The sequence below is a fragment of the Lepidochelys kempii genome, chromosome 7 (assembly GCF_965140265.1).
Source record: "Lepidochelys kempii isolate rLepKem1 chromosome 7, rLepKem1.hap2, whole genome shotgun sequence".
Lineage (NCBI taxonomy): Eukaryota > Metazoa > Chordata > Testudines > Cheloniidae > Lepidochelys > Lepidochelys kempii.
In genome coordinates this window covers 56,492,074-56,516,289 of record NC_133262.1, presented here as the reverse complement: position 1 = coordinate 56,516,289, position 24,216 = coordinate 56,492,074, and the positions used below count along the sequence as shown (strand labels likewise).

At 47.4% G+C, this 24,216-nt stretch overlaps 1 protein-coding gene across 12 annotated transcripts in view; it reads left to right on the top strand.

Annotated features, from left to right (window-relative positions):
* GBF1 (golgi brefeldin A resistant guanine nucleotide exchange factor 1) overlaps positions 1-24,216 on the top strand; it is a 179,846-nt gene that overhangs the window by 146,239 nt on the left and 9,391 nt on the right. For 11 of the 12 annotated variants that reach the window (XM_073352952.1, XM_073352959.1, XM_073352955.1 and 8 more), the window contains 17 exons: positions 1,244-1,384; positions 2,738-2,826; positions 6,266-6,468; positions 6,809-6,932; positions 7,240-7,365; positions 8,107-8,189; positions 12,220-12,456; positions 13,267-13,360; positions 16,699-16,875; positions 17,396-17,460; positions 17,564-17,687; positions 18,331-18,402; positions 18,950-19,044; positions 19,744-19,897; positions 20,960-21,182; positions 23,069-23,232; positions 23,713-23,959. In XM_073352952.1, coding sequence (XP_073209053.1) covers positions 1,244-1,384; positions 2,738-2,826; positions 6,266-6,468; positions 6,809-6,932; positions 7,240-7,365; positions 8,107-8,189; positions 12,220-12,456; positions 13,267-13,360; positions 16,699-16,875; positions 17,396-17,460; positions 17,564-17,687; positions 18,331-18,402; positions 18,950-19,044; positions 19,744-19,897; positions 20,960-21,182; positions 23,069-23,232; positions 23,713-23,959 — 2,418 coding nt within the window. The remainder of the gene's footprint in view (positions 1-1,243; positions 1,385-2,737; positions 2,827-6,265; positions 6,469-6,808; positions 6,933-7,239; positions 7,366-8,106; positions 8,190-12,219; positions 12,457-13,266; positions 13,361-16,698; positions 16,876-17,395; positions 17,461-17,563; positions 17,688-18,330; positions 18,403-18,949; positions 19,045-19,743; positions 19,898-20,959; positions 21,183-23,068; positions 23,233-23,712; positions 23,960-24,216) is intronic. The other variant, XM_073352956.1, reaches the window with a different exon arrangement.

The following is a 24,216-nucleotide window of genomic DNA, read 5'->3' as shown; positions in this document are numbered from 1 at the left end:
CTCATGCTCTTGGGATCTCACTATAGTATTAATGTGTTTGATGGGTCTCTCCTTTGAGCCCTTAGTAACCTGTTCCTTTTACCACCTACAATGAAGAGTTCCTTTTTAGTAGCCATTACATCAGTTCAGGTAGGGGAGAGTCACACCTGCCTGGTGGGTCCCCCTTATAATAGTGTTTGATAAGAACAGGGTCACTCTTAGGCTTCATCCCAAGTTCTTGCCCAGAGTTGTTTCAGGGTTCCATATGAACCAGTTTATTCATATTCCAGTCTTCTTCCCCAAGCCTCGTTCAACTCCCTGGAAGCTAAATTTCCCATGCGTGATGTAGTAAGGGCATTGTCATACTACGTTACCAGGACAAAATCATTCAGGAACTCACCTGGACTGACTGTGACCTTTGCAGAGGGTGTTAAGGATCAGGTAGTATTCTCCAACTGTATAAGGACGTTTTATGAATTAGCCAGGTTAGATCCACCTACTCACATTAGAGCTCATTTAACTGGACCTAATGCAGCCTCTGTTGCCAGTTTGAAGAATGTCCCTATTTCTGAAATTTCTGGGACAGCTATAGAGAGCTTGATTCAAACATTTACAAGACACTATACTTTGGTGGAGGCCTCCACATCAGATGCTTATTTTGTTCTGCAGTTATTTTAAGCAAGTCTCCTAGCACCCATCTCCAACCAAACTGATAATTGCTTACTCACCAACGGTGGGATCTGTGTGGAAAATCACTTGAAAAAATGGTTACCTATCTTACAGGTTCTTTGAGATGTGTTGTCAACACAGATTGCTCAACCTTCTCTGCTACCACAAAGTCTTTCTCTTCTGGGATTCTGTATTGGAAAAGGAACTGAGGGCAGTTAGACCCATTCTTCTCTTAATACCCTTGGGTGTGTCAGTTCCTTCACCAATACGAAATCTTAGAGAAGGAACTGGCGCACCCAAGAATGTAAAGGGCAGAGTGGATCCAGCTGCCCCTCAGTTCCTTTGTCAACACAGAGTCCCAGAGAAGCAGGATTTTGTAGTAGCTGGGAAAGAGTGGGGTCACAAAATCAATGAGGACAACACACTTCAAAGTCTCTCAGTTCCTATAAGGTCAGTAACTTGTCTTTTCTTTTGGTAAGACATGCAAAGGCCTTCAAGTGGTGAACAGCAATTAAAGTAAAAGGCATTATGATTATTCAGAAGCTCTTGTTCATCTTCTATTGCTGATTTCTCTTGCCTTCTCTTTTGCCCACAGACAACGAGAGAGTGCTGAGTGAAGGGAAATCTCCCAGTGTGGTCACAGAGCTGTCCGGGGCATGCCCACCCACCAGTGGGTGTCTTATGGCTGACCAGATGAAGCAGGGTTGCCAGGATTTGGAGGGAGGAAGTGATGCAGGTAATGGTTCCCACAGGACCTTGACTCTAACTGAACATCTGTATGCAGGGAATGGTTCAGACCTATGTTCTTTGGTATTAATACATTATAGTGGACTGTGCTACCCATGTTAACGGAACCTGATCAGAGCCAGAAGTACATATGCACGGGATGTTCAAGTTACTCTAGATGTGGTGTATTTGACAGAGCATGGCTACTCTAGATGTTTGTATGTGTGGAGAGAGTTGGAACTGATGAGTCCCCTTTGCTTGTAGCAAAAACACATGAGATTTGCCCTTGTTGGTAGCATTTTCAACAGATAGTCAAGGTTAGCACAGCACTCTAAGAGACGATCATCAGTCTCAGGCTGCAACAGGCCTAGAGGAGGCAGAAAAATAAACAGGGTGTGTGAAATTATCATGTCTGAGACGCTCCTTTGCATGTGAGTGGTACTGGAGCTGCTGAGCAGTGTAGCAAAGTGATGACTCACAGATAAGATGCCTCCTGCTGGTTGTCTTGGGAATTAGCTTTTTCCAGCCTTCGGAGTGCCCTCTGCAGGCTGGTGTCTCGCCTGCCGCTGGCATCTGTGTCCCTCTTGGACCGTGGTGCCCTTTACCTTGGGGTTCTGCCCCAGCAGTAGCCCCACACTCTGGGTCTCCCCTTCCTGTGGAACCTTCAACCCTCTAAACCCACCTTGCTTCAGTGGCTACTGCCAGTCATCATCTAACCCCCACTCATTGGGGCAGACCGCAGTGTAATGGCCACTCATCATTGGCAAGGGGTTAGGACCAGCTGCTTCTGCCTCTGCCCCTCTGTAGCCCCAGTACCTTTCTGGGTCTTTACCAAGGCCTCCAGCCTGGGGGTTTACCAGGCTGGAGATCCCCAGCTCCCTTTGCCCTTCCCCAGCACTGCTCCACCTCACGTACCTTGCTCCCAGGCAGCTAGCCCTTCCCACTCCAGGGCTAGAGTGAGCCTCCCTTGCTTCTGGCCCTTAGCCCTCTTATAAGGGCCAGCTGGGCCCTGACTGAGCTGGCCCCAGCTGTGGTCAGCTGCTCACTCAGCTTCCCCGACCTGTTCTCACTCCTCTTCTCCCAGCCGCAGCCCTGTGCAGGGCTGCTTTTACTATTGGCTCCCCAGGGCTGTTTTAACCCCTTCAAAGCTGGAGCGGGGTGACCACCCCGCTACAGCAGTGATGGGAACGTTGTGTGTGGTGGGGCACCTGGAGGTAGTACAGTATAGCATTGGCAGAAGGGGCAGTGCAGCAGAACTTTGTGATTGCATGGAGGCACTGAAAAATCATTCAGTGCACCATAGTGAGTGATGCTGTTGTGGGGGAGGGTTTGGCTGTAATGACACTTTCACTTTCTTTCCTAGCCGAGAAGAACATCCCCAGGAAGCCCACTCGGTTTTCCTGCCTCCTGCCCAGAACTCAGGAGCTGATGGAAATTAAGAGCAAAAAGAAGGTGCGGTCTGTTAACATACTGTAAATTGGTTCTCTGGACATCGTCCCTGTTTCTTCTTCCATAAAATATTTACATTTTGGCCTGCTGTGATTAATCAAACCTTTAGAATGTTCGTTTGAGACCTTTGGGTGTATAATGAATTGAGTAGTCACACTGAGGACCAAACTGCATCAGAGGAGGCCAGGCAGTGTCTTAGGAAATAGGTATTATTTTGTGTCTACTTGAGTTTCACTCTGGTAGGGCTCTGAGTTACTGGAGGTGCTGGGGAAATTTCATGCCTGAACTTGTACTCTGGATCCATGGTGCTCCAGGCTATTGGAGGCCACTGGGGAAACTGCTGGGCCTAATGTTAATGGAGATGGTCAACACCTCCTTCAAGAAGGGTGGGTTGCTTGCTACTCTTACCGAAGCATCGGTACAGCCTGGTCTCAAGAAGCGCCCATTTGAAAATGGCATTCTGGCCAATTATATTGCTTTAATCTCCCCTTTGTGGGTAAAATAATTGACAGATTGTGTCAAGATAACTCTTCCCATATCTAGATGCCTCAATTTCTTTGACCGTTGTTAATCTAGGGTCCAATCTGAGTTTGGCACAGAGACTGCACTTGCTTAGTAGTTGGTCTCCTCCTCAAGCTGGATGGAGGTCAGGTGTCCATGCTGGTGATGGTAGATCTATCGCCTGTCTTTGATATCAAAAACAAGATGGTGTTGACATGCCTGCTGACCCCAGAGTAGGAGGGAGTGGATGTGGCTGCTCTGAGATCCCAGAGGATAGTGTTGAGTAATTGCTCTTCTTTCACTAGTGCGCTTATGTGGAGTTCTGCTGGGTTCCATCTTGTTTTCCCTCTCACTCAGGCTTGGTCTACTCCTAAGTTAGATCAACCTAGCTATGTTGCTCAGAGCTGTGAAAAATATCATGCCCAGTGCGACATAGTTAGGTTGACCTAAGCCCTGCTGTAGACCCAGCTGGGTCCACAGAAGACCTAGATACTTACTGCCTTTCGGAGGGTGGATTAATCATATCAGTGGGAGAACTCCTTCCATTGATGTAGGAAGCATCTGCACTATGGTGGCACAGCTGCACCACTGTAGCTGAGCTGTTGTAGTACAGACATACATTCAGCATATATATGAGTCTGTTAGGAGGCATAGAGAGGAAGTGTGGGTTGTGATGTTTTCAGTATGAGTAACAGAGACCCAGTCCAGATGAAATTGAGTGGTGTTGGTAGGCTGGGGCAAGCAATCAAAAGATATGGTGATTTTAACTATCCCTTTATGGGTGGTTGCAACTTGGGTTGAGTGAGTTGGCTTTCAGTGGTGGTCAGGATGGCTTTTTACACTTGCATCTGGCTAGAAGGCTGCAAACTTTTCCCGCCAATGAAGATTTCACTACTGTGATTCATGCCTTTGTCACCTCAACTAGATTATAATGTGCTTTCTTGGGGCTATCTTACATCTATTCAGAAACAAAATTGTCACAAAATGTATACGTGCAGGGTATTTCACTGTGAGCGCTTTACATCTGTGCCTTGTGATCTGTTTTGGCTGCCTGTGGGTTTGAGTAGAGTTTAAGGCATTGGTTCTGATTTAGACAGCTCTGAACTGTGTGGGACTGTCTTGCAGTACCTCAGATCCCCCTTCCTTCCCATAACTAATGTAAGAGCTGTACTTGGAGCTGCCTCAGTTATAAGGGAGGGAATTGTTGGAAGGATATTCTCTATAATGGGCTTTCCGCTTTGGAATTTGCTCTCCTCCCTTGGTCTAAAAAGGACCAAATTTGTTGACTTTCACATTCCACTGTAAGGCTGCTTTTTATGGAGGTTGTTGGGGAGAGGAGGTTGTTTAAGGATCATTGTTTAAGAAAGGTGGATCACATCTTTTACTGAGAGGTTTAATTAGACATATATCATACAGGTTATTAAATATTTTTTTAGATAACTGTCAAAGGTGCCTAGAGTCTGGAATAGACACCTTTTTTTGGTCCTGCAGCTCCAAATACATAGTAGTGATTTTCCACACTGAGGAAACCCCTCAGCTCCAAATACATAGTAGTGATTTTCCACACTGAGGTAACCCCTCAGACTGTGTAGGCTAGGTAGGTACTTGGGCTTCATCACAGCAGCATCTGTGCATCTCTCAAACATTAACAGATGTTATCCTGACTGCATACCTGTGTTTTCTACACTGCAGGAGCTGTGTACTTCACTGTACTTTGAGAAAGTTCACACAGACATACATGGGGGGATAGAGAGGAGTGGGCGATGGGCTCTGAGGTACTGAGAGCCCAGGGGAGTTAGAATTGGGATGGTCATGAATTTAGTTCACTAGGTCATTGCTCGTGGTTTCATGGTGATGGGGACTAACAGGGAACTGACATTTATTCTGGGGCTTTAGTAAAGTTCATGTAGCTGTTTGTGCGTTTGGTTTTCTTAACACTACAAAACCTTCAGTTAACCCTTCCTTAACCAGGTGCTCTATTGCACTGTAGACATTTTGTTATATAATCCTGGTCCCTGAAGCACAAATTGTTCAAGTATAAACAGAATAGAGTTGTCTTTTTTAAAAAAAAAAAAAAAAAGCCATTTGTTTTATTGTCCCAGACTCTGGTTTTGCTTGTCCTGATAGAGCTCTAGATGTTCCTGCCTCACCTGCTGAACTCTTTATAGTTCTTACTTCTCTGACTCCTGGTCTACACTAGTAATTTACACTAACTGTGTCTCTCAGGGGTGTGAAAAATCCACATATACCAATGTAACCCGCTGTATAAACAGTGCTAAGTTGACGGAAGAATTTTTATGTGGACCTAGCTACCACCTCTCGGTGAGGTGGATTGTCTACGCTGTCAGGAGAACCCCTCCCATCGGCATAAGTAGTATCTACATACCCCAAGCCCTTAGTGTCTTTTGCTTCTGTGTGCCACATAGGTGCATAGGACTCTTGCTACCTGTACTCCTGTCAGTGGTTTAGAATGAGATTCCAGTAGTCCAAAAATACTAGATAACAGTGGCTACTGTTGTAGAGGAGTGGCCCTGATCTCCTGCCATTTGTTCGGAGTTCATCTTGCAGCTTCCTCTGCTTTAGTTGAATAGCAGTGTTGGGGAGGGCGGGATATCCTGTAGTATCAGAATTAGTCACTGGGTGAGACTTGAAGCTTTTTGTGGTTTGTGCTGTTCACTGTTGATTTGTTTTGTCTCTGAGGGAGGTCTGCAGATCTTCTGGCTTTGGGTGATCCCTTTTCCAAGATCACACAAGTATAACAATGTATTCAGTCCTGAAGTCAGTCATATTTTTCACAGTGCCTTTGAAGTAATTTTGTTTTGTGGCTTTTGACCCCCTAGAGCACCTGTAAGTAAAAAGTGGAAGTGAATCTCCATAGAGAGGTTCTCCGCTTTGTAGGGCTCTTCAGCCAAACTGGTAACTGTTAGCTTGCCTCCTGCAGCTCCTGATAACTGGCACAGAGCAGTTCAACCAGAAGCCAAGGAAAGGGATACAGTTTCTTCAGGAGAAGAGTCTTCTGGCCATCCCCATGGACAACAATGAGGTGGCCCAGTGGCTGCGAGAAAATCCCCGGCTAGACAAGAAGATGATTGGGGAGTTTGTGAGTGACCGTAAGAACATAGACTTGCTGGAGAGCTTTGTGGGGTGAGTATTTTTCCATAGTTGGTGTCTGATGTATTTGGTCACAAAGGGGAACTGGTTCAGGAGCTAAACAGACCACCAGCTACTATGACCACTGTTCCTCCTTCGTCACTCCTATCCACTGGCTGTTATTGGTGACCTTTCCTTCTGCTTTCTTCCACCCACCACTCTTGTCCATCTCCCTCTGCTCCCTGCCCACCCGTCGGTATGGCTCATTCCTGTATGTTGATCCTCAGTGTTTTCCAGTCAATAAATCTGTGGGTGCACACATGCCTTGCTTTGTCTGCCCTGCCTTCTTCTCCTGTCTGTTTGTGTGTCTCCTAGCATTTTGCTCTTATTGCAGGACTTTCAATTTCCAAGGCTTAAGACTGGATGAAGCATTACGGCTTTACCTAGAAGCATTTCGCTTACCAGGAGAGGCGCCGGTGATTCAGAGGCTATTGGAAGCCTTCACAGAACATTGGCGGGTGCGTACTGGGTGGGAAGAAATTATGCTCCATCCACCCATTGTGTATGTTTGCTGTCCTTGACATGTCAAATCACAGGGTGAATCTGACCTCTTTTGAGCTCCCGGTGTTCTATAACATTACTGTGTAGGTGGGGGATGGCACAGTGACTTCTTCCGGGGCATTGTCCAGAAGCTGGGAGTAGAGTTCTGATTTTTCAGCCAGTCCATTTGTTGGATTCTGTTGTGCAGGCAGGAAAATGGAGATCTCAAGTCATGTGTGCATCTGTCTCCTGTGGATCTGACTTGTGGCTGTATTTGCCTTTCAGAAATCAAATGGCTCTCCATTTGCTAATAGTGATGCCTGCTTTGCCCTGGCCTACGCAGTTATTATGCTGAACACTGACCAGCATAACCATAATGTCCGCAAGCAGAATGTTCCAATGACCCTAGAGGTGAGAGCAGATTCCCTGCATGTGGCTGTTATGCTGCCTCTTACTTCTCTTCATTTTAGGAGCACGGAGTTCTGTTTTCACCTTTCTGGCTTTTTTCCGTTTGCTGTTCCTTCCATCTTCTGTTTAGTCTGTCCCACTCATCACTCTTCGATGTACTGTAAATAACAGTAGTGTTGGGGTTAAGTACAAGAGTTACACAGTCTGAAGAAATGAAAGCTAAGCAGTAACATGCAGGGAAGGTTTGAATTGCTTTTTACTCTGTAAACACAGTTTCGTGACCTGCTGTACCATAAGAACTAGTAAGAATGAAAAGAAGCAATAGAAAAAAGACTAGTCGATTAGAGAAGTGATGCTAAGTGAATAAGCACCTGGGGAAGTGCAGAGAGCTCAAAGTGATGGCACAGTGTTCTTACAAAGGTGGTGTATTTGTCATCCCAACGCACAATTGAAGCTAATCACATGTAACATTAATGGACCATCCCCATGTAATATTACCTATCAGCAGGTGGGATGGAGGCTACTGAACGCTCCCATGCCACTAAAAGGATTATTCAATACTCCCTGAATTATAATGTATTGGTCAGTGTTTCTTGAGTCCCAGGAAAGGCAAGCAAACAATTAATGAGACCCATGGAGTCTGCAAGCTGCATATGGGCCTCTGAGTTGCTGAGTGCCACTTAAGTTAGTGTTTTTGAAATATTCTTAAGAGAATCATCTTGGTGCTAACTGTAATGTTCCCAGGAATTCCGGAAGAACTTGAAGGGGGTGAATGGAGGCAAAGACTTTGAACAGGACATACTGGAGGACATGTACCATGCCATCAAGTAAGTATTCAGCCTTCTATCGCATTTCCATGTATGCACCGAGCAAAGCGGCTCTGTTTTGGTCTGTGAGACCTCTGGAGCACAATTAGAGAGAATTCTGCTGATCATGTGCCAGTCTGCCTTGAACCATCTTCCATCTTAATCTGGGGCTGTGGTAATAGGCTCGTCACAGTTATTGAATTGGATTTGTGTAGTTGGAACCTTGCCATGGTATTTTAATCTGCAAGACTTAAGATAAAGGTTTTTTTTAAAAAAACATGGCTTCTATCAACATGTGAAGGAATGGCAGCGTGAGAGCGGTACATGTGAGATACTGTAGCTAAGAAACCACTCCTCTGGGTCAGGCTTCCAACTGTATTAGAACTTGTAGCGCCAGAAGCGGTGTCCCTCCCTAATGCTGCATTGGTGCCCTGAGATGGTGTGGCCAGGTCTTGGTCTTGTATATTCTGCTTTTGCATTTGTCCCTTTCTCTCTCATGAAACTGTCTGCTCCTGGTCTCTGCTCCCCATCCCTGGGGCTCCTGGCACACAGACCGCTGCTTGGGGGAATTCCTGACTGCTGTGGTCCTTTCATGCTCAGAGTTGGCTGTGGGTGGGGAGGCTTTAATAACTGCTTAGAAGTTATCGTATTCAGTAAATCCAGGCCCAACCACTTTGAAGCTAAGGGGATTACAGCTTTGAGGAGGCAGGATGTGACTCTGACTCTCAGCTGGTTTCAGTCCGTGATTGCGTGCAACAACTGGGTCTAGAAACGAGGCGGACTTCTTAGTCCGGCGCTCCCTTTCAAGTCTCCTCCAGAAGCAGGGTTATGCAGGCACCTGTGCTAAGTACCTAGAAGTTCAAGAGGCATCTCCAGATTTCAGCAAATAAATTGTAGTTTTGATCAGTGTCTATTGCTTGATGGGGTTCTCCTCCCTTCAAACAGAGTTCAGAGAGTCTTCAGAGATCTTTTGTTTGTCTGATGACTCTATCCCAGAACCAGCCCAGTTTTTGTAGTCAGTCCACAGGCTGTCTTATGGCTCTGTTAAGAGCACTGATGCTAGGACAGCCTGGCATACACAGTCTTGCTCCGTTATGGAGGTGCTATCATGACTCAGTAGTTAAGATGGAGACTTTTTGCACTTAAAGTAGAGATTCAGACTGTCATGTAGATGAAGAATATTGCATATCCTCTTCAAAATTACAGCACTTGTGCTCTGGGCACAGAATTAAATTTCTGAGAATTTCCAAGTAAATCCATTAATTTATTTGAGTTAAAATTAATCAAAATATGGGTCCTTTAAGAAACTTTTGTTGGGTATCAAACTGTTTGTTTCAAACATAACAGTCTCTTCAAACTTTCCCTACAGTTGAAATTTACTGCAACCTTATGTGTAGGCCATATTGTGAATTTTTTAAGTTAAAGGTCACTTTTTGCGATTGGTTTTCATAAGTGGAAGTTTCTTCAGCAGCTGAAGAATGTCCTTGCATAGAGAATTCCATAAAGAACTGACCTCTTTCAAAATGGTTGATATCTTCTAATGTCAATGGGACTGAGGCCATAGTCTGCCCTCAGTTAGGTGGGGCAGGGTGGGTAAATTAATATCTTTTATTGGACCAACTTTGGTTGGTAAGAGAGACAAGCTTTTGAGCTGTCACAGAGCTCTTTTTGGGGTCTGGGAAATGCACTCAGTGTGTCACAGCTGAATACAAGATGGAACACATTTGTTTCGCATAAGTACTTAACACATCTTATAAGGGACCATTCCAGGTGAAGGGGCCTGTTCACACCTCTCCTGTCATAGCAGGCAAAAGGAGGGCGGGAGGAAGTAGGGGTGGTGTGTTAGTAGTTTATAGATTGTTGTAATAAACCATAAATCCAGTGTGTCTGTTCAGTCCATGATTTTTAGTGTCTAGCAAAGTTTTTAATTTAAGCTCCCAGGTTTGTCTGTCCAAAATGTTTGTGCAAGTTTCCTTTGAGAATGAGGGCTGAGAGGTCAGATATAGACTGATGTAACTTTTCACTTCGTGAAAAGTGTTCACCCACAGGTGATAGGGTGTTTTTTGTTTTTTATCATTTTTCCGTGAGGGTTCATTCAAGAGCATGGTGATCATCTGGTTTCACCCACATGGTTGTTGGGGCATCTAGTACACTGGATGAGGTACAACACATGTTGTGATACGAATGGTTAGGACCCATGGATCCTTCAGGGTGTGTTGTGGGGAGTGTTGACCATCATAGCAGTGGAGATATGTCTACAAGTTTTGTATCCATTGTTCTGGCAGAGTCTGGTTCTGCTTTAAGTTGGTGTGTTGTTGGGAACTTGCTTCTGATGATGAGCTCGGAGAGATTGGGTGGTTTTGGGAAGGCCAGAAGAAAGGGTTCAGGAAGGATTTCTTTCACGATGTTGTCCCCATTGAGTATGGGTTGTAATTGTTCAGTGATACCCATATGGGTTCCAGTGTGGGGTGGTAGATGGCCACTGGGGGTGTGCAGTTCAGGGGAGAGGAGAGGTTATTGCTGTATTGAAGCAGGTTCTCTTGGGTGGCCCATTCCATGATGTGATCTACCTCTCGTGGAGTGTCCTTGTTTGGTGAAGGCGGTTTTGAGTGTATTAAGTTGTGTATCCCTGACTTTCTCCTTTGGAGCATATTCTGTGGTACCTGAGTGTCTGGCTGTAGCTGTCAAATTTTCTTAGTATATTTGGGGTGTTTACTAGATCTGTGAAGGTAGGTGTGGTGATCTATGGGTTTCTTGTATATAGTGTCAGTAGAGTTCCATTATTGAAGCTGATCATGGTATCCCGGAAGTTGATGCGAGTGTGGGAGTGTTCTAGAGAGAGTTAAATGGATGGGAGAGTTTGGTGGTTGGTGAAGTTGTGGTGGAAAGCTGAGGCTTTAGGTCGTCTGTCCAGAAGATGAAAATATCATTGATGTATCTTTGGTTTCGTGGTGCATTTGTCCAGAAATTCTTGTTCAAGGTGGCCTATGGAGATATTGGCATATTGGGGAGCCATCCTAGTACCTATGGCTGTTCCCATGGTTTGGATAAAGTGTTTGTTGTTGAATATAAAATTTTTATGGGTGAGGTTGAAATGGATGAGTTTGGCAATGTTTGGGGTGGATAGCTGAGTGTTATCCATTATCTTGTAAAGATCTGAGGCAGGTAGCAATGCTGTCATTGTGAGGGATGTTGGTGAATGGGGAGGTGACATCCATGATGGCAAGGATAGTGTTCTCAGGGATTTTGTTAATGTTGTGGTGTTTCTGGAGGAAGTAGGTAGTGACCTCAGTTGGGTGATCATTTTGAGAAGGGCATCTATCTCCTATTGGTCTTCACGTGTCACCCTTGTGACACCAAAAGTAGATAAAATATCTCAATGTTTTTAGATTAAACTGATTTTTATCCTAGGACTTCAAATGCTACTATGCATTAATCATAATTGTATGGCTAATGCATAGTGTTTCTATAGGGAAAAGTTAAGGGTATTTGCATGCCTTAACTGTAGATTTCCGTGCCTTAACATGTTCAGATTTCTTTTAAGTTTAATGCTAACTTTGAATTTCCTGTCTTTATAGTGCTTGATTTTGGTATAATCACAACATCCCTAATGTTTTTACCCTAAATTACCCATATGTGCTCTTTGCTATAATGCCGTATTAACTTAGTTTTTGTCTGGGAATGCATAAGCTACCTGTGCGAAAGATGAATGGGTCCTAAAGGAGAAAGAGGATGCTGAGCTGCTAGTTATCAGGTGTCCTGGCTAATTCCAGTTTGGTTAACTGCATTATGCTCTAAATTCCCTCTTCAGTTTTAGACAGAGATGGATTCTTCGCAACGCTACACAGCTGCTTAGGTCAGGAAGTGGAGTGCTGTTAACAGATTTTCCATTCCAACTCCAGTATACGTGCACTTGAATGGTGGGCAAAGTGATCCCAGGGCGTGCATAGTTTGTGATGTGCTTTGAGATCTTTTATAACGAAAGGCACTGTGTAAATTTTAGATTTTTTCATTCTGAGCCAGACCTAACCTTTCCTTCCATCCCTGTTAGAAATGACGAGATAGTGATGCCAGAAGAGCAGACGGGCCTAGTGAAGGAAAACTACATATGGAATGTACTGCTGCATCGTGGTGCTACTGATGAAGGCATCTTCCTGCACGTGCCTCCAGGAAGCTATGATCACGATCTCTTCACCATGACTTGGGGCCCCACCATTGCAGCCCTGTCCTACGTTTTTGACAAGAGCTTAGATGAAACAATCATCCAGAAGGCTATCTCTGGCTTCAGGTAGCCCTACTCTTCCTCCGCAGAGATCTAGTAGGCTTCCAGTCTGTGGGTGTAAATCATCCCCATTTTGGGCAGTATCTCCTATCTGCCAGCTGGAGGGAGCATAGAGAAGATCAGCTGTTGGCTTTCCCTAGCAAGTAGAAGCTTTTGCTCCCAGCCTGCAGCCCCACATTACTGGCTAGTGCTCTTCCCTGGGCTTGTGTAGATCCAATCCTTAAAGGCTTCTGATTGGTACCACTCAATCTTTGTCTGGTCTACATTGTTGTAATAAATTATTTAAAGTGATTGAGCACCATTTAAACTTAGTTGTGGCCAGGATAGGTCCTAGCATGTTTTTTGGCCAAGCCAGTTCTCAAAAATCCCTCCCTAGACAGAGCAGTCTGTATTGGGGGGGGTCTTTGGTCACAGCTGGGTTCAAATTAGGTATAAGCACATTTTAAAAGCTCAGTTATTACACCATTGTATCCAGGGCCTTTTTGAACTTTGAACCTCAACACCATGAACAAATTGACCACCTGTACTTTTATGCTAAGGTTTGAACTGGGGACCTTGGTCCTGTCTGCCTGGGCCTCTGAGGCTGCAGTTTGTTTTCTGGACCAGCACAAGGAAATACCAGGATCTCTGCACCTGCCAGTAGTTTGTGCTGGAGGGTGGCAGCACAGAACAGAGATGGGTTGCTAATACTGGCATGTATTGTGAGATGCAGGGGAATGGTCCTGCATTGTCAGTGAAGAGGGAACCTGACCTGGGGTTCTAGACTGGGAGCGTCCTGTGCTGTTGTGGTTACATTGCTTGTGGTTTGTCTTTCAGGAAATGTGCAATGATTTCTGCACACTATGGCCTGAGTGATGTGTTTGACAATCTCATAATTTCTCTCTGCAAGTTTACTGCCCTCAGCAGCGAGGTGAGTTTGTGCGGAGGGATCTGGAAGCAGATACTTGTATATATCATCTTCTGTCTCAAAGTTTCTGCTGTGGAGAGGTTAACTTTTACATGTGATGACATCCCCTGCAGATATATTGTCTGTCCTGTTTTTCAGCCCCAGTGCAGGGATTTTCGGCGTGAACTCTTCAGTGCAAGTGAATGGAGAAATGTGATTTGTCTGTAATGAAGTAGGGTTTCCACACAGCAGCATATCCTAATATCCCCACTGTTTCCTTCTAGGTGTTGCTCATGTGGCATTTTCAGCAGCAGTTTTGTCAGGGATGGGAAGGGATCACCTGTGGCAGCCAAGTTGCTTGAATCACAGATGTTTCTACTCTGTATATGTCTACACTGCACACCACTGGCAGCAGCATGTCGGTTATGTGTGGCTACATGTCACAGTGAAAAGCAGGCTGCATCCATGCTGCAGCATGTATCTACATGCATCAGTGAAGGGCTCTGGCAGTGGGGAACTGTGGCAGGGAAAGGCTCCAGCAGCAGAGAGTTGTTTGAGCCTTTGCCTGCTGCCTTCCCTCTGCCAGAGCCTTTCCTCTCTGCTGCAGTCTTTCCCTGAGGTGGAGAAAAGCTCAGGCAGCAGGAGGACAGCGGGACACTACACTGCTAAAAATAGCAGTGTAGACAGAGGAGGCATTGCTTGGGCTTGTAGAGAGCCGTGTGAGGTACATATCATAAGGTTCTGGTGTGTCTATACTCGCCTAAGCAGCGTCTCACCATCTGCACTGGTATTTATACCTGTGCTAGAGTGGTGTATACACTCCACCCTGCTGTAAAGCATGTGCAGAGTAGACGTACCCTGAATGTATTGGGAGAGGGACACAATACAAATATGTGTAGACAAAGCCTTTAGAAAATAGAGCAGGAATTTGAAGAAGTTCCTAGAGTACGTGTACGTACACACACACACACAAGCACTATTGGTTGACATTACAGAAAAGTGGTGGGATGAATGAGCCTGGGTTGCTGGAGGATTTTCTTTTTTTTTTTCAAGCAGGAGAGTGTATGCCATCAAAGAACTGTTGAACTGTGTAAATCTGTTGGTCCCAACCTTTTAGAGCACTGTACCAAACTACTAGACTAAGCCCTGCAAGGCTCCTAACAATTGCCCGCTGCATCCCATTCAATTGTGAGACTGAAATTTGGTGCGCTGCAGCCCGAGTTCTGTTGCAGTTTAACAAGTGCATCTTTTGGTGGGAGATATAAAATCAAGGACTTCTCGTCCTGAAAAATGCCCCTGGCTTTTCCACAAGAAATAGGGTCTTATCCTTAGCTGTATTCCAACTGTACCAATTATATTCTTCAGCCCTAAATTTCCATACAACCTGAGGACCACAGATATTTGAGAGGTAATATAGTAGAGGGGAAGGCAGTGTTTTAAGGGGTTGAGAAGATGACTAAGAGCAACAGTGAGAAAGTAAGGAAAGACCATTTTGGTTTAGGTTAGCTGTTAGCCGCTTCCCTAGGCAAACCTTTTAGTGATCAGGTATCTTTTCTGAGGCACTGCAATTGCAAGATATCGCCGTATTGGAGGTCAGCTGTGAGAGAAGAGATGGAAGAGGTCTTTGCAAGGAATCAAGTGGTTGTAAGCAAGATCACCCTGCTCTCCAGTGGATTCAGCAGTGTTATTCTTCTTGCCTTTCTCTGCAGTTAGACACTCACCCACTGGGTGTTCTGGAGTTGCTGTCTGTTGGGATGAGTTGGATGTGGCTGGTCAGTGCACAGAGGAAGCCAAGGGATGTTGAAGTTCATATTTTGATGCGAGAGCTCACTGATATGTATGTTCCTGTGGTTCTTTCATAATAACATGGGGGCTGGCACTGGAAATGGAACAAAGGTAGCTGAAACTTTCTTGCCAAGCTTGCCACATAGAGCCACTCATGCAATACAGCTCTGGTCATTAGCACTGACAGCAGCGCCTGCCAAAGCAAGTCGTTTTGCAGTTGGACCTCTTTCAAGAGCAATGGGATAACAGGGTGGGACACATGTTTTCTGGGCTTCAGGTATGAGATCTGAAGAGTTACGCTTCTGTCTGGTCCAGTCTTTCTCACCCCTTCTCAATTAGCCTTGGGAGCAGAACAGAGTTATTGGATTTTCTGTTTCTTACTTACACGGATTATTTCTTTGCATAGTGTTCCTCCTCTTGAGAGACTTTTGGGCTCCTCAAAAACATTGGACATATTAGTTCTGATCCTTATTCACATGGTTGCTATATTGCTTTACTGAGAGACTCAGTTTTGTAGCATGTGGTCAGTTTGATGGAATGGCATAACACACTTTGTGTTGGTAAGCTGTGGATGTATTGGACAGGTTGCCTTTATGAAGGGACTGTGGTCTAGTAATTAGCACAGGGGACTGCAGATCAGGACTCATGGTTCTGTTCCCAGCCCTGCCATTGACTGAGTGGGAATAGCTATGCCCTTAAGCAAGTCACTTATATAGTCATGTTACTTAGGGTTTGTCTAGACTTAAAAGGCTGCAGCAGGGCCTCTGTAGAGCATCAGTGCAGATACTACCTATGCTTCCGGGAAAGGTTCTCCCATCAGCATAGGTACTCCACCTCCCCGAGAAGTGGTAGCTGGGTCTACAGGAGAATTCCCACCGACCTAGTGCTGTCTACACTATGGGTTAGATTGGTTTAACTGTGTCGCTCAGGGAGGTGGATTTTTCACTCCCCTAATGATGTAATTATACTAACCTAATTTCCTGATGTAGAGCAGGCCTGGGAGGGAAACTGAGGTACAGAGAAGTTAATAATTCATGCCTCTCCGGGGAGTTGTGATGTTGAATGAAGTATTAGTAAAGAGCTTTGTGATTCTGGAATGAGTTACTGTAGTGCCGAGTCTTAAGCCTGGTTTACCCTAGGAAATGAGGTTGGTAGAACTTTGTTGCTCAGGGATGTGAAAAATCAACATACCTGAGCAACCTAGTTAAACCAATCTAACCCCTGGTGTAGGCAGCACTGTATGGGCAGGAGAATTCTCCAGTTGACCTAGCTACCATCTCTCGGGTAGGTGGAGTACCTATGCCAATGGGAGAACCCCTCCTGTCAGCATAGTAGTGATGTCGCTAAAGTGCTACAGTGGTGCATCTCTGTCTTCCCCCTGTGTTTCAGCAAGGGTCAGGGAAGCCAGCTGAGCCCAGCCTTCCCCAGATTGAGTGCTAGCTTTGTAGTTTACCCATAGCCTTTCTTATAAATATCGTCTGTCCCGTAGCAGGGTCTGCAATGCACTCCGTCCTGGGCTGTGTTGAAAGGGAAATGTGTCTTGCTGACAGACTGCCACCCACTCTTCTCTCTTGCAGTCTATTGAGAATCTGCCCAGTGTTTTTGGAAGTAATCCCAAGGCCCACATCGCAGCAAAGACTGTGTTTCACTTGGCGCATCGCCATGGCGACATTCTGCGGGAGGGCTGGAAAAACATCATGGAGGCAATGCTGCAGCTTTTCCGAGCAGAGCTGCTGCCCAAGGCCATGGTGGAGGTAATGACAGCCAGCTCCTGGCTAATTCAAGAGAGGGCAAATGGAGAGCCCAGCTTTGCAGAGTCCCAGTTCAAAGGAGAAGAGAGCCTGCTTGGAAAGGCCTGGCTTTAGCAGTGCGTGTATAGAGCAAGACAGCCCTTGAAGGGCTTAGCACAGTAGTGACCTGTGGGCTCCTGCTTCTCAGATTGGCAGATGTTTTTTGTTTGTTTTGTTTTTTGTTCTTAATCTGAATTTGATTAATTCCAACTCTCAGACATCTGCTAAAATAAATGACAAGACATGTCTGTGTGGGGAAATGCAATGGTGTGGGGACTGCAACAATGCACTGTAGAAGGCCCAATTCTGTGGTTTTGCCTGTGGGGTTGCAGGTTTGGTGACAGTGTCTGTATGTGGGGGGCGGGTTATGTGCTGTGTATAGATCAGACAGTGTAGACTTGAATGGAAAATTGATTTGGGGATGTGAAGAAGACAGAGCTGAAAGAGGTGAACACTGGGACATGCACTCTGGTCTGACTTCCAGGTTGAAGACTTTGTGGATCCCAATGGCAAGATCTCTCTGCAGCGGGAAGAGACCCCATCTAACCGGTGAGTGGCATGGAGAGGTGTGGCTCAACAAGTCCCTCATGGGTGCTAGGGAACATGCATGGTTTCTTGTTGTGTGGCTGATGTGTGTGTATTCTGTTTGCAGCGGTGAGTCCACAGTGCTGAGCTTTGTTAGCTGGCTCACCCTCAGCGGTACAGAACAATCTGGCATGAGGGGGCCATCTACAGAGAACCAGGAAGCAAAGCGAATAGCTCTGGAGTGCATAAAGGTAATGCACGGGACTGAAAAGAATCTGGCACAGAGTGTAATGCATTGAGCAGGGGCATTGGGTGGTGTGTATGAGAGGACAGACCTTCACAGATCATGGGAAGTGGGGCTGTAACTCTTAAGTACCCGCTTCCTGTGGAAGAGTGTTAACTATTTAGATGGAGCCAGGATCCCAGAGGACTTGGAAACCTCAGGGACCTAACAGACCCTGAAGAATACCTGCATATGCACAGCTGTAGGGAGCTGTAGTGTACTCCATACAGATCTAACACTACTCGCCCATGGGGAGCCACGTTCCATAAGTCCATGAAAATGCAGGTGCTTCCCCATAGGGAGCTGAGATGTTTAGTCTAGTTTAGAGTCCCATAACTAAGCACAAGTTGATGAGAATGGATTTGTAACAAATACAGATTTTCCCTGATGTGGTGACTTGTTCTCTCCCCTAAAATTTGCCCAGTGGAGGCCAGGTTCTTTAGGAGAAATGGCTTCTAGTGATGCGTATTGGTTGGTCGGGGCCTGAGTTCCTAGAAATGGGCTTGAAGCTCCCTCTCCAATCTACTCTGTGCGTGCCGACCTGCATGAACTGCGTTTCTTCAGGTTATGTCCCTGCTCACAGCACTCTCTTTCCCTTCTCTTCTTCGCAGCAATGTGACCCAGAGAAACTGATCACTGAAAGCAAGTTCCTCCAGCTGGAGTCCCTCCAGGAGCTCATGAAGGTGAGAGGCATCGCAGGCAGGTTGTAGGGCTGGAGGATAGTGGTCAGGAGGGTACACTGTACTTACAGCCATGTATCGCATACTGCGGTGGAATATTTCCCTTGCAGGTCTTTTCCAGAAGACTTATCTAGAAGTACTTCAAGAACAGCATTCAGTTCAGCTTTTGGCTCAAGGTTTCTCACTGTCTCTGGCATGGGAAATTAGGTCCAGGGACTTCCTTAAGAGCAGAGCCAGGTGTTAATTTGTTGTATAGCTTCTTAAAGGATCCCTGTGGGGCTCAGGAGAGGCTTGAGAATTCCTGTAGCTGTGCCTAGGAGCCCTAGGGCTGTCCCTCTTGCTTCCCCTTGGCAAACTGCATGCCTGAGTTGAACATTAGTGAGTGCATCAGAAAAAGAACCTGGTGTGTCTGCTCTCCTAAATGGCGGATCCGGTTGCAGAAGCTGTGAAGTGCTGTGTGACTGGGGGAACGCACAAGCTGGTCCCTCTGGGAGGATTTTCACTGCATGCAGAGGTGGTGATGGGTACTGATGATCTTTGGCTCTTTCAGGCTCTGATCTCCGTGACTCCTGATGAGGAGACGTATGATGAGGAGGACTCTGCCTTCTGCTTGGAGATGCTGCTGAGGATCGTGCTGGAGAATAGGTGATTCTTTGAGCTGTGTGCCAATGCCCTTATTCAAACGCAGTCTACAGAACTGCTCCAGCAGTGACTCACTGATGTGTAGGTCCAGGAGCTCGGTTCCTTATGGGCTTGGTTTGCCAGCTGAAGCACAACAGCTGGGTTTAGCAATTCCACCACAGTACCTGTAAAAAGAGGGCCATCCCCTCTGAATCTCTGCTTACTTCAGTGAGACCTAGAGGACATGGAGACTAAAATGGTGTCTGTCCCAGCTAGGGATGGGGAGGTGGGGGGATAGTGTTGCTGCAGTGCCAAGTCGTATGATCAAGAATTACCCTTCCCCCACATCACCTTGATGGTGGGGTGGGTGGCCTGTTGAAAAGATCTCCTGCTAAATATGGGAGGGCTGGCAGGTGGGGCTGGTGGAGCCCCCATGCGCCTGGCACACCTGAGGAGGGGAAGGGGTTTGCAAATTGAGCAAAGGGGCCAGGAGGTTCCAAGGAAGCTGCTGAAGCAGAGTTTAGAGTGCCCTCCCCCACCTGGTTGCTTGTGAATTATGAAGCAATGAGCTCCCATAGATCTGTTGTTGGTAACTCTCTGCTGGAGCGTCCAGTTGAAACAGTGAGATACCAGGCCTGCAAGGTCTCTGAGAGCGAGCAGCTGCTAAGCCCTGCTGTTCATCTCCCTTCACCCTGCCCTTTCTCCTGTTGCTGTGTTGGCTAGGGACCGTGTGGGCTGTGTCTGGCAGGCAGTGCGAGACCACCTCTATCACCTGTGCGTCCATGCTCTGGAGTTCTGCTTCCTGGTGGAAAGAGCAGTGGTAGGGCTGCTCAGGCTGGCCATTCGGCTCCTGCGCCGGGAGGAGATCAGTGCCCAGGTAAGGGGGTTGGTGGAGGTCGGTGTACTGGGTTTTGTGCCTGCACTCACCAGCGCATGAGGGATCTGTCGCTGCCGTTAGTCATCCTAGCATTGCATCACTTGAGTGCTCTGAGTGCTGGCCTCCTCCCTGTATTTGTGGCAGGACCACTTCCCACCTGTTCACTTGTCTTGGGATTTGGTGCCCTGCTGCAGACTTCAAGGCACTCTGAGAGCTGTTTGAATTGCAAAGAAGGGGAGAGTTACAGCTAAAAGGCAAAAGCCATGGAGCCTGGTCTGATGAGTTCAGAGCAATGAAAATGAGGGAGAAGAATTCCCCTAAGAGGGCCCATATCAAGGGAAAGACCCATCCCCCAAAGGCATCTGAACATGCCACTTGTCATGGAGAAGGAGGTAGGTGGACCTGGTCTGGGAGAGGGGAATCTCACGGCCAAAGGGACGACGTCTGCTTAAAGCCTAGCCAGTTAAAAGTAGTGTCAGACAGATTCAGACTCTGTGGGGCACCTGCATCTGAGAGCACTTCAGAGTCCGTTTGACAAGTGAACAGACTGAACCGCAGACAGATGGTTCTCTCCACCCTTTCAGTTCTAGGGGTTGAAGGTGGTGTGTGGAACAGTGGTGACTAAAACACTTTCACCCAAGTTTGTGTGTTAAGCTTATGTGCCTAAAGGGTAACCGTTACAATCCTCCTGGCTTGTAGCCTCTCTGTACTAACACATTGCCTGGGTGATAGGGAGTTTTATACTCTTTACACACCACATTGAATGGCCTTGTCCCTGCTTGTGCTGCTTTGCTGACATCCTACTACCGCAGATTCCAGCTCACAGAAATTGTCTGCTGCCAGCCACCAGGGACTAAGGGACGTGGCCCAAGTACACTGTATGTGACTACTGCACACCAGCGAGCAAGGAGGCTGGGTTAATCTCACAGCCCTTTGCAGTGCATGCAACTCTGCTGAAGAAGCTACAGCCTTTAGCTCTAACTGGGAGAGGAGGACTTTGGTAAGGGATGGGAGTGGATGTAGCGCTGGCCATGACCACTCACTGCCACCTTCCCTGGCCAGGTTCTCCTCTCACTCCGTATCCTGCTAATGATGAAGCCCGCCGTGCTGTCCAGAGTTAGCCACCAGGTTGCCTATGGCCTCCACGAGCTTCTGAAGACCAATGCTGCAAACATTCACGCTGGGGATGACTGGTACACACTCTTCACCCTCCTGGAGTGTATCGGGTCAGGGGTGAAACCGCCCCCAGCCCTTCAGGTTACAGCAAGGGCAGATAACGACACAGGTAAGACAGAGGGCTGCTGCTAGGAAATCTGATGCCTGTTTGCCAGATAAGCAGCTGCTTCCTCAGGCTTTTCAATTAGCTAAGGGGACTGCAGGAAAACAAAGCTGATATTAAACTACATTAGCAAGATTAAAAGCCAGCACCTGCTGTCACTCCTACTCATGATTTGTCCCTTTCTCTGCTCTGCCATCTCCTCCCAGAGCAGTAGCCAGTGCACCAGAGGGAACAATGGAAGGGAAGCTGAGATTGCACAGCTGCTGAGAGACTCTGCTGGGTTCCAAGGGGGGATCTTGTCCTGGGTCGTACAGATTAATCCTCCTCTTGGGGATGTAATATAAACCGAGCTATTGTCCACATCTTACTTGATGTTCTTACAGGGGGAGACAGCAAGGAAGTGAAGAGACTGGCTCCTCTGTGGCCGTTTTAAGAGCAGTGTGCTGGGAAACTGCAATCAAATGTTTGTGATTCTGAATCCATTTGGGTATAGACAGGGCACCGACCACTCATACAAAAACGTGCTCACCAGTCCCCCACTGTCTCACCCTGATACTTACCGATCGCGTGAGAGCAATCCAGTTGGGCGCATGGGTAAACCCAATCTAAGTCCTCCCTCACTGCACATGGCAAAATGATTGATGATGTGCCATCAAAGCTCATTGCCACAGGCCTACAATAGAGGGCCTCCTTCCTCTCCCCAGATATTACTTATGAGGTCCTGGGGCATTATACCTGCTGGTTTGGCAAGTCCTGCTGGTGGGCCTTTCATCTTGGCTTCTCTAGGGGCCAGCCCAGGGTTGTTCTCTACACTCTCTTCTAGCACTGCTATCTGTTGGTGGCACAAGCATGTGACAAGACCCAGTGGCAATGTAACAGACCACAAGCTCTTCTGCCATGAGTCTTGTACCAAGAAATGCATTCGGACATTCACATCCGAGCTCTACCTCCCTCCCTGCTGGCTAGATTGTAGCAAATGTGGGATGTTGGAGAACACCCAGCGATTGCCCATGAATAAGTGATCCCATTGGCTTCAGTGCTGCCCCCAGCAAGGATTGCTTATCTGGGAATGTGTGATATCAAACTGAATGGTAGGTGTAGGGAAGGCAGCCCCTATGACACAGCATGCTAAAGTACGCTGCTGGCTATTGGGGAGCATGAGATTAGTGCAGGGGTGGGGCTGGGCGAATGACCCCGAGGCCCTGTCTAGCGCATGAAATTCTCAAACACATTGGCTGTGCTGCTCTGTCCCAACATAGCAACTGCAGTAATTCTCCTCAAACTCCCCTTTTCCATGTGATTTTTCTGATCTGCCCCCCTGGAGTAGAGCGCTGCTGAGGAGCCTGGAATGAAAGCGCCTCCATGCATACAGATGGGGCTCAGCAGTTAAGGCCACATTTTTGGTTGGATCTGCATGTACCCCCTGTTGAGTATGGCTATGCAGCAGGCAGTGTGGGTGCAGAGGGCACATGCACAAATGGGGGCGGGGTGCAAAAGATTTTTGCAAATGCAATTTTGGAGGCCAGTTTTGGGAACCCATGGCTGGGCTCCATCATTATCTTGTCCAGGCTTCAGCATTGGATTCTCTCCCCTTCTAGGTCCCCAGCCATGTTAGCCAGCTGGAGTATGGAGAATCCTGTGGGAATTCCCAGCGTAAATCACATTTATCATAAAGCCTGCTATAGGGGAGAAACTATTACAAAGATCTGGTCTCTCTCTCTTTTCCCTGAGGGTGCTGCTCTGATGGCTGCTTTCATGGGGGAAAAGCAAGAGGAAATGAGGCCTGGCCAGGTTCTCCTCTAACTGGGAACTCATGGGCTGGAGCAGCCTCTTTTGGCTTATATCCCCTGGAGCTCTGGCTCTGGCTCACTTATATGCATTTCTTTTTGAAGGTGCTCAGTCCGACAGTGAGATCTCCTTGTCCTACCACCCGAGTGATGTCAGCCTGGACCGTGGCTACACCTCTGATTCTGAGGTATATGCTGATCACAGCAAGCAAGGCAAGATGCATCGCTCCGTGACTGACGTGGATGTGGTGAACAGCGGCTGGCTGGTGGTGAGTAAGGCGAGGGCTGCCTGGGGCAAAGGCTCAATCCCTTGTAGCAGCAGAGTGTACCAAAGTGAGACAGCTGTTAGCACCACAGCTGGACATGTATCCACTGGAGTTGGGGTGCAGCTGTCAATGAGCTCCCTGCCCTGCAGATCCCATCCTCCTCAATGTGCATCTGGCTTGCCCTTGCCCTGTAGCGAGTGGGTGCCATTCTCTGACAGCTCTGGGTGCAGTGTGGGGTGGGGTCCGAAGGGAGTGGGACTGGAGAACAGAGCAAGGGGGGTGAGGGGATGAGAAGCACAGGTGGAGAAGAGGTGAACGGGAGCAGACAAGTGTAGAAAGGAGGGGAGATGGGTCCAGCCAGCAGCAGTACCTTCTGTTGGTGATAGAGAAAACACCTGCCCTGGGGATGGGCTGACACGTCTGTGCTGTGCTGTGTACGCGGGGCTGCATCCTCTCACACTGTGCTATTGCTCTGCATTGCAGGTTGGCAAGGACGACATTGACAGCCCCAAACCCACAGCTGGGCTCAGCAGGCAGGGTCCATCTCCTCTCGTGAACCAGTATAGCCTGACTGTGGGTCTGGACCTGGGCCCACACGACACTAAATCTCTCATGAAGTGCGTGGAGTCCCTGTCCTTCATTGTGCGAGATGCTGCTCATGTCACTCCAGAGAACTTCGAGCTCTGCGTCAAAACCATCCGCATCTTTGTAGAGGCGAGTTTGAATGGAGGTAAGGTGGGGCTTGGTTAGGGTGCGTCAGGCAACAGCACACAGAGGAGCAAGGGACAAGCAGAGTGCACCCCCGAAGGAGGAGAGCCAATTGGCTGTGGGATTTTCTGGGCGGGGCGGGGGCAGGGGGAGGCCTTGTCACTTTGGTCTTTTAAAGCTTGACTGGCTGCAGCAGGCAGATCACCCAGTGGGGACTGGTCTGGCCATGGGCGCTGGAGTAGTGAGCTAGTGCTGACCTCATTCCATAGCTCCTTCCTG